Source organism: Hemicordylus capensis, chromosome 2, assembly GCF_027244095.1.
Source record: "Hemicordylus capensis ecotype Gifberg chromosome 2, rHemCap1.1.pri, whole genome shotgun sequence".
NCBI lineage: Eukaryota > Metazoa > Chordata > Lepidosauria > Squamata > Cordylidae > Hemicordylus > Hemicordylus capensis.
The window spans coordinates 94813702-94825820 of NC_069658.1; the positions used below are offsets into that span (position 1 = coordinate 94813702).

The 12119-nt window shown below is 39.4% G+C and overlaps 1 protein-coding gene across 4 annotated transcripts in view; it reads right to left on the minus strand.

The window, feature by feature from the left end:
- Positions 1 to 12119, minus strand: part of ERCC6L2 (ERCC excision repair 6 like 2) — a 102049-nt gene that overhangs the window by 17555 nt on the left and 72375 nt on the right. For 3 of the 4 annotated variants that reach the window (XR_008316287.1, XM_053296696.1, XM_053296698.1), the window contains exons 16-18: positions 11583 to 11663; positions 9751 to 10903; positions 7371 to 7525 (exon numbers count right to left, since the gene is read on the minus strand). Coding sequence is in view for 3 of the 4 variants with exons in the window: in XM_053296696.1 (XP_053152671.1) it covers positions 7371 to 7525; positions 9751 to 10903; positions 11583 to 11663 (1389 nt within the window). In the remaining variant the exon portion in view is untranslated. The remainder of the gene's footprint in view (positions 1 to 7370; positions 7526 to 9750; positions 10904 to 11582; positions 11664 to 12119) is intronic. The other variant, XM_053296697.1, reaches the window with a different exon arrangement.

Genomic DNA, 12119 nt, shown 5'->3' on the forward strand with positions numbered 1-12119 from the left:
ACATGGGGGTGCTTTCAGCATGTCCTGTTGACTGGTGAATGCAAGTGGTATTACCATGGACACTGGAGGAGTGGCTGGCAGAGTTGCTTTCTTTCTCCTATATTTCTGGGGTGCTTTCCCCTCCTATCCTACACTCAATGGGTATAGGATCCTGACTACATTACACTGACATAGTGGTGACATCAGCCTAACTGCACCAGAGGATTCCTCTACCCACCAATTAATAGATTAAAACTCATACAATTAACCAAATTAAGAGTCTCTAAATTGGGTGAAAGTTCCTACTGAAAACCCAAAGACAAAGATTTTAGTGAAGTGCCTGACTGCCATTCTGGAAAGGCTGGTAAATTTGCTGATGCTTCTGCTGTTAAGAAAATATTACATAGTGTATTTTACCACCCCACAATTGCACGACAAAATCATGTCTTTCATTCTATGACCTGACAATCTTAAGGAGCAAAGAAGCAGTAGGAATGAAATGCACATATTTGTACCAGACAGCCAATATTTTTTGACAGGCTGCTAGTGGGTAGTGAGGAGGCTGGATTCTACTAATTGGCTGTCACCACTGATCAATGACCCAACATCTTTACCAGCATCACAAGGCTGCAGCTGACTGTTGAATGTTCAGAAATGCTCAGAGAACCAAAGTACTACAAACCATTCCATCCCAGCATGGTGTAGTGGTTAGAGTGTTGGACTAGGACCGGGAAGACCCGAGTTCAAATCCCTATTCAGCCATGAAACTCACTGGGTGACTCTTGGCCAGTCATGTATCTCTCAGTCTAGCCTACCTCACAGGGTTGTTGTGAGGCTAAACATAACAATGTATACCGCTCTGGACTCCTTGGAGGAAGAGTGGGATATAATTGTAAAAATAAATAAAATAAATAAATCCCTCTGCCTAAGCCATTGTTTCTTCTAGCTCTATACAGAGATCATATGAAATTCTGATTCCTTGTATAGTATAGGAGAGTGCTAGTAATAAGCCAACAGGCAACAAATCTTTCTCTGTTATGTATCAGTTTCTGCTTCCCACTAACTTCTTTGCAGCAAGCCAAGAGATCAGGAACCTGAACCCAAAAAGTAAATTGGTTCTCTTCCCTTCTCAGACTTAGGAATCAAGTTGTACTCATTTATGTCATTCTTTACATGTTTGCACCACAATCATGCATCATCACTACTGTCCAGAAAAGGCTTCATCTCCAAATACAAATCCTGTTAGCAATTGCTTAGCACTAAAAGCCAGAATATCCAAAGCATATATCACCAAATTTAGCTGCCAGACCTGAACCAATGACAAACAATTTTACAACAAGTATCATTTACTGAACATTTTAAACTCACTGGCACATTCCTCACTATGATGAAACAGAAAATCCAAAGCAAATTGGCAGTCCAATAATATGGGGAAATTGTCATCTTTTTTAAAAAAAAAAAAGCATTTCACTGTCAGGGGCTAACAAGATAAATTGGAAAGTTATATTCAGTCTCTTCCTCCAATTTAATTGCAAACAATATAGCTCTTCTCACTGAATCCTAAGACCCTACAAATGTTCTGCAATCAAATCCACTGTAGCTGATAGAAATCCTTTTGTTTACGTGACCTATAAAATACCTATGTAATACGAATACAAATGCTACAAAGAGTAGTTCCTAATAATGCTACTTTTGTATTTACAGTATTTCACTGAGCACTTAAACCTTCACTGGGCATAGAAAGAGCACGTTTCTTCCTAGGCTGACAGAATGCTTAGTTCTCTCATTTACACCACACTGCAATAATATAAAGAGGGGTTTACCATTAATCCAGGTTTTACTACAAAGCATCCTGTTATTTCTCTGTCAAACACTGTCAAGAGAGCCAAGTGTCTGTCATCCAATTCAGGGGATTAAGTCTTCTTTTATGGTGTGATACTTGTACCAATTTATAAAAATACAGATATAGTTTCTTAGAGTTGGTCACAGTCTATATGTTGGACTGGATTCATGCCGCAAAGGTTGAATATGACAGCTGGCAGGAAGCTGAAGGGAGAATACATCCTCCCCCTTTTCAGTCACCACATTTCAGTTGCCATAGTGATTAATCCTCAATTCAATGGCTGTCTTTGTACATTTCTTTTCAGTAAAACTTTAAGTAAACTTAAGTTGAAAACAAGCAGTTGACTAAAAAAGAGGCTCCACATAACCTGGAGGTATAGAAAAGTTTTGTGACCAATATATTTCCACATATTAAAACAGCAAATTAACTCCCAAGCAGAATATAATTTCTTTGAACACCTTTAAATATATCCTGTCCTTGCTCATATAATGATTGAGTGAAGTAATTTTTCCTTTTCACTACCAAGGTTTCTCCGTTTTGTTTGTGTGTGTTTCAAGGGGATCCCTTTATACACAGTATTCACTAATAAATATCAGCTTCAAAAAGGAGAAAAACAAGACCATTCCAGACTCCTGTAATTTTCAATTCACATTCAGGCTGTTTTGCAGAAGCTGTTTTTGCCAATTAACAGAGAAATTAATTAAGGAATTAATTAAGGAATCCAGACGTCCAATTCAAAATAGATTGGAAACAGTAGAAGAGGATGTTTCGCTTGGCTTCAGAAGGCTCAAATTACTTTTATGTTAAAGTTTTTTTTAAACTTTAAAGGGGGAGGGGGAGGATGCAGGCTACCTTAAAAGCAAAAGAACATTAGAAGAAATAGATCTCAAACACCCACTGTTAAGCTTTAGTCAACACAGCTGTAATGTAAGCAAAGAGGTAGCACAAGCTTAGCAAATATTTAGTGAACATATTTAGTTGACACACTTCAGTTAGAGAGATGAACACTAGTGTTATTTCTCTCCCATGGTACAGTCTGTCTGTTCCCACTTATTCGGCTTTTAAACCAGATCAGCTGTATTGATTTGGAATTTTCCCCCTCCTAAATGCTTTTTTAAAAATTTAGACATGCCTTTATGCAAAGCAATGCCCATTTTAAATGGGCACACATAAAAATAGACCAGCAGATGCAAACAAATAGCAGCTGGGTTTCCTGTCATAAAGAACAATCTCCAGTCTTATGCACACAAGCTGAAACAAGTTAAGAATTACGAGATACTGTATCTCCAGCCTAATATGGGCAGTGGTCACTGTTCATTCAGATCTTTGTTTCTTCTATTCAGCTCAAATCTGACTATGTATACTTCAGAGCAGAGATGGCTAGAAAAAGAAAGGTGGCTCTTGGCTCCTGTGAAAGGTCTGAGATTGCTATCGGTTTAATAAACTGCATTGTGCACCTCATAATATTTCTCTCTCCAGATTTCCCTCCCATCCTCAAATGGGAGATTACACCAGAAGTCCCTGCATCATCGCAAAGTCCTCTGGGGTGGTCTTTCAGAGGGGCGGGGGCGGGGGCTGCCAGTCAAGTATCAACCAGCACCCTGGATGCTGCCTTTGTGCAAACTAATACCAGTTCCCCAGGCAGTAGGCTGCTTGATCCAAAAGCATCACACAAGCCACTGTTTCTCACTCAGCTGGCAGAGACCACCCCTCTGACTAGGGAACAAGAAATCGCCCTGTGGCTATGATCATAAGGATGGGAAGAAGCACAGTGGCTGCTCCACATCTCCTACCATTTCACCAACCTAGGCCTTCTGGAGGCTTCTGGGCATGTATGTGATAGAGGACTGCATTTCTCCTAGGAGATTAAGCCACTTAGCCCAGCCTGAAGGACCTTCAGACAAGGCAAAGAATCAGGAAGGGATAGTCTTGTGCTTCTATAGGGGCAGGTCAAGCTTGCCCCTTCCCCTCTCCCTCTCTTAAACCTGGGAAGCTGAAGAAGATTTCTGTTCCCATGTATACTGCTGTTTCTTCCATTTGGCAATTAGCAGCCACTCACAGAAGAAAGGAATCGAAAGTCAGAAACCATTTTCCAGTTAGGCTTGATCCCTGACTCCTTTCAAATAAGCACTCTCTGCAACGCCAGGGGAGCTGGGAGGAAAACGAAGAACAGGCATGGTCCCAGAACATGATCTGAGGGCAGACGATACAACCACCTTCTTGAAGTTAAACAGGTCTCTGTTTGATCAGTGCCTAGGTGAGTGGCCACTTGGAAGTTCCTTGTATACTGCCTTGAGTTCCATGATATATTTAAAAAAAAGGGGGTGGGGTGAGATAGAAATGTAATCAAACGAATAAACAGGATCTCTAGACATAGGAATCTTCCTCTTTCTGGCCATCTTGTAATTTTTGGACAACAAGCTGTAACCCCTGAGCATTGGTGATTTTAAAATTGTCATATAAATGCTCAATTATTTCTTTTAATCCCATGAATCCTGAAAAGAGTTAGAATCAGTGGCAATATAACTACAATGTTATAGAAATGGTTGTGCACAGAAATTGGGAATACCACAAGAGTAGTCATAAAAATATATTCTCTTTTTAATAGTGGCATTTCAAGTTACAAAGGATAAACTAAAACAAGAAATTGACTTCTTTTTAAAAAGAAAGAAAAAGAAAGGCTGTCTCTTGACACTAAAACTTCATTTTAGATAATGGTTTAAAGGCAGTATATATGAGACAGTTCTCCGCAATGGCTGACATACTGTAGCCATACTGTAGGCAGTGATGGGCTGGGTGAGGGATAACAAACCAAAACTGAATTCAGATAAGACAGAGGTACTTATTGTGTTGGGTTAGAACTTGGGAGATGATTTTGATCAGCTGGTTCTGGATGGGGTCACACTTGCCCCAAAAAACAGGATGCAATTTGGGAGTGCTTCTGGATCCAAACCTATCCCTGGTGTCTGAGGTTGAGGTGGTTGCCAGAGGTGTTTTCTGTCAGCTGTGTCTGTTTCTTGAGATCAGAACCTCAGAACAGAGGTAGATATGCTGGTAACTTCCAATCTTGACTACTGCAATATACTCTACATGGGGCTGCCTTTGTATGTAGTCTGGAAACTGCATTTGGTACAGAATGTAGAGGCAGGTTGGTCTCCAGGTCATCTCGGAGAGACCATATTACTCCTATACTAAAAGAACTACATTGGCTACTGATACGTTTCTGGGTAAAATATAAGGTGCTGGTTAACCTTGTATAACCTTTAAAGCCCTAAACAGCTTAGGCCCTGGGTATTTAAGAGAATGTCTTCTTTGTCATGATTCTCACCGCCCATTGAGATAATCTGGTCTGCATTTGCCACTGGCTGGTCTGGTGGCTACTCAGGGATGGGCCTTCTCCATTGCTGCTCTGAGGCTTTGGAATGCGCTCTGTGCTGAGATAAGAGCCTCCCCATCTCTGACACCTTTTAAGAAGGCAGTTAAGACACATTTGTTCACCCAGGCTTTTAAACAGACTTACAGTTTTTAACACTGTGTTAAATTTTAAATTATTTTAATGTTTTAACATTTTAATTTTGTTTTAATTTGTACTGTTTTATTGTAAACCGCCCAGAGACATAGGTTTTGGGTGGTATATAGATATGTTAAATAAAAATAAATAAATACTGTACAACAATGGTAGGTAAGTAGGTAGATTTTATTTCTGTCATTGACCAGGAAATACAACAATGGTATGTCAGCCCAGTAATGCTGCATATAAGTTGTGCAAATGTTACATGAGAGTAAGCCCATTAGAAATAATGGACTTGTTCTTGTGTAACATTTGTGCAAAATGGCACAACTTGCATGCATGCATGCAACATCACTCAGCTGACAGACCACTGCATTGTATGTCAGCTAGTATTCTTTGTTTATTACAGAAGTTGAGAAGCAGGAAGAATAGGAAAGCAAGGAGAAAGTGTAGCTCATTTTTGAAAGTTAGATGAATCATCAACAATAAACAGTGCATGGGGAAATTAGCCCTATACTGAAGATACAACAATTAAAGACTGCAGAAAGATTAATGGCTTTGTCAAAGTATGTGGTAAAGGCAGTAAATGAAATCAGCAGGCAATTCCACCACCACCCGCACCAGTACCGAGGTTTCATTTCCTGTTCAGATTTATCTTCAAGTAAATACCTAATACAGATCAGAGTATCAGGCATAGCCTATCCCCCCTATATGGAAATGCACCTCCACCCTTTGTCTAGGTACAATTCCTACAAAACATTGTGCCATATCCTGGTTGCTCCCACCCTTGCTCTCAATACCTTCTGATCTAACATAGTGAACATGGGTTGTAGGCTCACATGCTAGAGCCGCTGGCAAACAAAGAAAGTTACAGAAATAATAGATAATGTGCATACATTATTAGTATTTTTCTTCTGATAAGACATAACAGAATGAGCAGCTTTCCTCCAATGAATGGGCTCATCTATCTATCTATCTATCTATCTATCTATCTATCTATCTATCTCAGTACACACACACACTTTATATAAACAAATGAACTGACTGATTGAATAAACTGATTAATTGATTGATATTTTATATGTATGGGGCACCTTAACTGAAACTTTGAGACAGAAGAGGTACACTTGTTTAAAAAGGTTGAAAACTCCTGACATAAAGGAATGAAGCAGGTGAAACTGTTGTCATTACCTTATCTACCTTCAAGGAAAAGCTTCACTTTCTCAATTTCTTTATATCAGTTGTTGGTTCTCTAGTCTTTATTACACTGTGCTTACGGCAGAGAAGCATAAAGGATATTGGCTGAGCTGGTGTGGTGGTACAGAATGCCCATGAACATTCCAGTTGCTCAGCGAACAAAGCTGTCAATAAAAAGGCTTAGAGTCCATTTTCTGTTAGAATGATAGTTTTCAGTTTTGCTAAAATTAAAACTCTAACAAGCCTATGGAGGAAGTAAAAGGACTAAGCCAAGGACTGGAAAACTGACTAATCCCAGAAGGAAGATTCTGAGGAGTTTCAGGAGTTGGATAGGAAGAAAAATTCTGCCAGGTGTGGTACAATCACTATAACATTGTCTTGGCAATTCTAAAGTAAGAGCTGAGAGAGAGAAGTATGTTCATTCACTAATTTAAATTAATGAGCCCATTCATTGGAGAAAAGCTGCTTGTTCTATTATGTCTTATCAAAAGAAAAATACTAATAATGTATGCACATTATCTATTCCTTTTGAATATTTTGTTCTTCAGTTTTCTGAAAGATATCACAAGCAAACACATAGAATGTATCACTGTACGTCACATCCCTGGCTTCTGACAGATACACATTATTCTTCAAAAGGTAATTATCTGCCTAACACCAAACTCCCTTGAAACAGAAACATTGGCTTTGTTAGAACTCTGTTAGAGGCACCTCCTCCAAGAAACAAGGCCTTTGATCACTCATGGTGGCCATACTGGAAAGCGAAGTTTAAAAACAAGGAAAACACTGAGGTTAAAAAACAACAACAATAGAAAACATTTCCCAAATTCTTCTCTTTACCTTGGCACTGCATACTGCTACATTTGCAGGAAGCTGAGAAAACTGCTGCAGTTCAAAAACATCTCGCACTGCCCACCGACTCATCTGATTTTCAGCCTTGCTGGAACCAACCACATTTTGGTTCGAATGAACATATGACACTTCTGCAACACCATCTAGGAATGGAAGAGAAATGAGGGGTTCACAACTTTAACATGGTAGACATTACTGAGTGACAGACAAGGTTTCAAAGGAAATTAAAGTTTTACATTCCCAGTTTTGGGGTTTTTTTTTGCATTTTATATCCTGCTCTTCCTCCAAGGAGCCCAGAGCGGTGTACTACATACTTGAGGTTCTCCTCACAACAACCCTGTGAAGTAGGTTAGGCTGAGAGAGAAGTGACTGGCCCAGAGTCACCCAGATAGTTTTCATGGCTGAATGAGGATTTGAACTCGGGTCTCCCCAGTCCTAGTCCAGCACTCTAGCCACTACACCACGCTGTTCTCCACTTTTGATGACTTTTTATTTTGATGACTATTTATTCATCCAAGTATGTCAGTTTTGAATGTGCAAACAAAGTTTTCTCCATTTTGCGGGAGATGACTATTTACTATTTTCTTAAACAAGAAAAGGAAAACTTTATTTGAAAGTGCCAGCATTATTAAAATGATCCCAAAGTCAGTTTCAATGAGATGCTAACATTTGTTTTTCCACAGTCCATAAATACCAAAAACATACAATCAGAATTTCATATACAATTAAAGTAGGCATTCCAAATAGATGGCAGAGATATTCTAAATGGACAGCTTACAATGGAATTAGTAAGAATGGAATTACAATGGAATTAGTAAGAAACTGAAACAAAACTTAGTTTAGACTGTAACACAGACAGGCAGTAAACCTGTCTTAAAATTTCCACTTATGCTAAGCTCTAATGGCAATTTCAAAGAAAGCTTGAATTGCTGAAATAAGATTTTATGAGACAGTCATGGCTTTGTCTTAAACAATGTTTGTTTTTGTTTCAAAAACAGGTATTTAAAATTGTTTGACAAAATAATCCACTGCGGTTTTGTCTATAAGGAATTTCTTTCTAAACCTGCCTTGCTGCAAATGTTCATAGTTGCAGCATTACAGAAAAAACTATTTTCTATAATGCCAGTGCATTTTTTCCAGCATCAGTCCTTAAACCCTCTTAGTTATTCATCTAAGTCAGTGAGGGATCAGCAGAGTCAACTAGGCATATGGCTATACTGTTAATAATGTAAACCGCTCTGAGCCTTTTGGAAGGGTGGTATGAATGAATGAATGAATGAATGAATGAATGAATGAATAAATAGTAATGAACACACTGCTAACCCAATACTACAGTTCTGAAAGCAGGTGCCCAATCTATGTACACCTAGCAAAAGAAACATCCACACTATACTTCAGATATTACAAAATACATTACAATACATAGGCATGGTTTTACACAAAGATGTAGACAATTATTAGGAGTGGTTGAGCTCCTCCAAGACCACTGAATGAGTTGTGTGCTCCCAGGGGCACTGCCCCTCCCACTTATTGTGGTGTTAGCATTAGAGAACTAACAGAATACCTTCCTATTTGTGGGAGGAGTTCCATGCATTTCTCTCTTGAGGGTCTTAAAGCAGGCTTTGGACCTAAGTGGTCCTGCTCTCTCCATTAGCACGAAGGACCTAGCCAAATTGCGTTTCCATTGTTATGATTTTGTACGTTAGTACAATATCTCAGACTGGACATCTCATGCCCTCATGGCATGGACATCATGGGCCATCAAATTTACTTACCTTTTGGAGCTGCCACACCCATAATTATCCCTGTCAAGCAAAGGTTTTTTCTTTTAATTGAATAAACATGCATTTTTGCTGACATTCGGCACAGCCCTCCAGCAACAGAAGGAAGGCTGCAAATCTACAATAAGCCCTCACCATCCCTGCACTGAAGGCTTCTTTGCACAGCAGACCAGGTGCAGAGATAGGGGAAACAATTTTCACATCTCTCCCCTCCCTCCAAAAGCCCTTTCCACTTGTATTAAAATATTCGTGAGCCCTCAGGAACATATTTATACAAGTGGAAAGGGCTCATGCAGGGAGGGGTGAGACTCAAAAGTCGCTCCCCATCCCCATTCCTGCCCAGTCCACTGCACAGAGAAGTCTTCAGCACAAGGAGGCCTAAGGCTTCTTGCAGGTCCACAGCCCTCCTTCTGTTGCCAGAGAACTGTGCTAGATGTCAGCCACTACATCTAAGTCAACAAAGCAGGAACTCAGGGTCTTTGAGAATGCAAATATAGATTTAAAAGTTCAATATTTTAGACTGCAGTCTTCTTATATATAATTCCTACTATTCTTGAAACAATGTTTTGTGAAACATTTGTAATTACCGAGAAGTCTGTCCAGTGATCCCACTTTTTCTCCTTGGCTTGCAAATGTTTGTGTGCTGGAAGAGTTCTGGTACTCCGTGGAATTACTTCGTTTTCTCAGTGTAACGGAAGCCCACTTACTATGTCTTGGCAATTTGGGCTCAAAAGTAATTTTATTTCTGTCATTTTGAAACCTTTGTCTTTGTTTATGGTCCTCCTTCCTAACTGATGATATATCTTCTGGTGATGAGAACTCTTCTATGTTTTCTCCTGTCTTTGAATTGCTTCCATGAAGAAAGGTTCTGGAACTATTACTGATCTCCCTGCTATGGAATATTTTGTGTTTCACCTTGTTGACAGCTTTTTGCTTTCCTGATCTGAACTGCGGAGACACCTCAATATCATCTGATTCATCACTAATGTCACCTGCTTCCTTCCTCGCTGTGAACTTTTGGATGTCATCAAATGATTTTATTTTGCTGAAAGGCGACACAGTTCTAGAACTCTGCTCAGAAGTGAAATATTTTTGCAAAGGTTTAAAAGCAGTACTTTTTTCTGCATCTAAACACTCAAGATTTATTGTTACACTTTTATAGCTTTTAACAGATTCCTGATCAGTATGCACTTGGGAAGGAAAGATAATATCATCACTTTCAGTTGAACTGTCTTCAGTCTCCATAACCACCTCGACTTGACTGGAAACATACAGATCTTTGTATTCATTTTCATTGTCCATTTCTTCTTCAGTGTCTGGTGAAACAGGATCATCATCATTTGCAATTTTACTATTCAGCTCTTGTTTTGCAGTTCTGACTGGTGACACTGAGCTTTGTGCTGAATTGCTACACTGGTCCTGGGTTTTTGGGAAACAACCACTTTTGGAGCTTCCTTTAGCTCTTTGCTCCACGGATTTACCCTCAACACTTTCATGATCTGAAGCATCAATGCCCTTCTCAATAATTTTAGTTCCCTTTTCTAGCAGTTTAGAAAATCCACATTGTAGTAAAGTAAGTTGCCCCGATGGAACTCCAGTATTTTTTGTGTTGCAGGATCTGTTTCGTCTCATTTTCACCTTAGAATTTCTCACAGGCTCCTCATCACTAAAGTCACTGATACAATCAAACTCTTCCTTTTTCAGTGGTTCAGTGGAGCCTGCAGTGTCTTGATCCTCATACTAGATTAATTCAAACATAAGAAAATATGAAACAAGCCAGACATTTAAAAATCATCTTTCAAATACCAGTTCCTTAAAATGCCACATAAAATCTTAATAAAATAAAGTACGATAAGTAGATTTTGAAAATGTCATACAGAATATTATTTTTGAAAACACTTCTACTGGGAAATTATGTGAATTTTTGAGCTAGTAAGAGCAGCTACTTATTACTTGACTATTAAGGAGCAACTCGGACTTTCCCACAGCAGTTTCTAATGTTTTATGCAGCATTCCGGGATTCAAGGGCCAGACTAAGGAAGTTCTGGTGCTACTTGAAAAGCAGCAGCACACCCAATGGGACATATTTTTGTGTGGCACAGGTGCTTCTGAGGGAAGGGGGAGGGGCTACTGAAAACCTCCTCCCAACCTGTGCGAGTGCTAGGGTTGAGTAAGTTGGGAACTCATGAACAGTGCTGCTACTTCTCATGTACCACTGGTGCGACTTAGACTGGATGTTGGCCAAGGTTAATTGTTTTTAGAGCTATTTTTTTCTATTTATTTTCTATTTTTTTAAAGCTAGCTATTTTATTCTATTTATTTATGGGATCATTTATTTTTACATTCATCCTCCAACTGCTAGCCTCACAAGACAGGTTTTAGTAACATGCAAAAAGAGAATTACATCTTGACAACTTACCCTTTCTAAGCCATGAGGCTGTGATTCTTCTTTTAACCATGTAGTGGTAGTCATGACACCAGCTTCCACTTGGCCCTCTCTCTGTAAAACAGCAAAGTAATCTAGCCATGGTGCAGTCTACACCACACAGTCTAGACTATAACTGTTGTGAGCAACAGGACACAGGAACATTTGCATTCAAGGACAAGAGTTGGCAGATAGATTTCTGATCCCCCCCCCACCGGAAGGATGCATATTGGAGTTGTGATGGGGAAAAACCAAGAGCCAAAACCAAACAATTAAAAAGATGCAGTGGAAACCTGACTGGCCCTCTCTTACCCAGTAAGAAAAATGATACTGGCGAACATGATGTTCAACCTAAAACTAGCATTTCCTTTCCACTGGAGTTGCTCTGCATGTAAAATCTATTCCCAACAGAGTTGTGCAAGAACACAGTTGCACAATGATGTTTTCAATGGAAGCTCTGTTGTACAAGTGCAGGCACATGCTTCTGAGTCATTGTGCGACTGTGCCCTTGCACAACTCCCACTGGGTTAG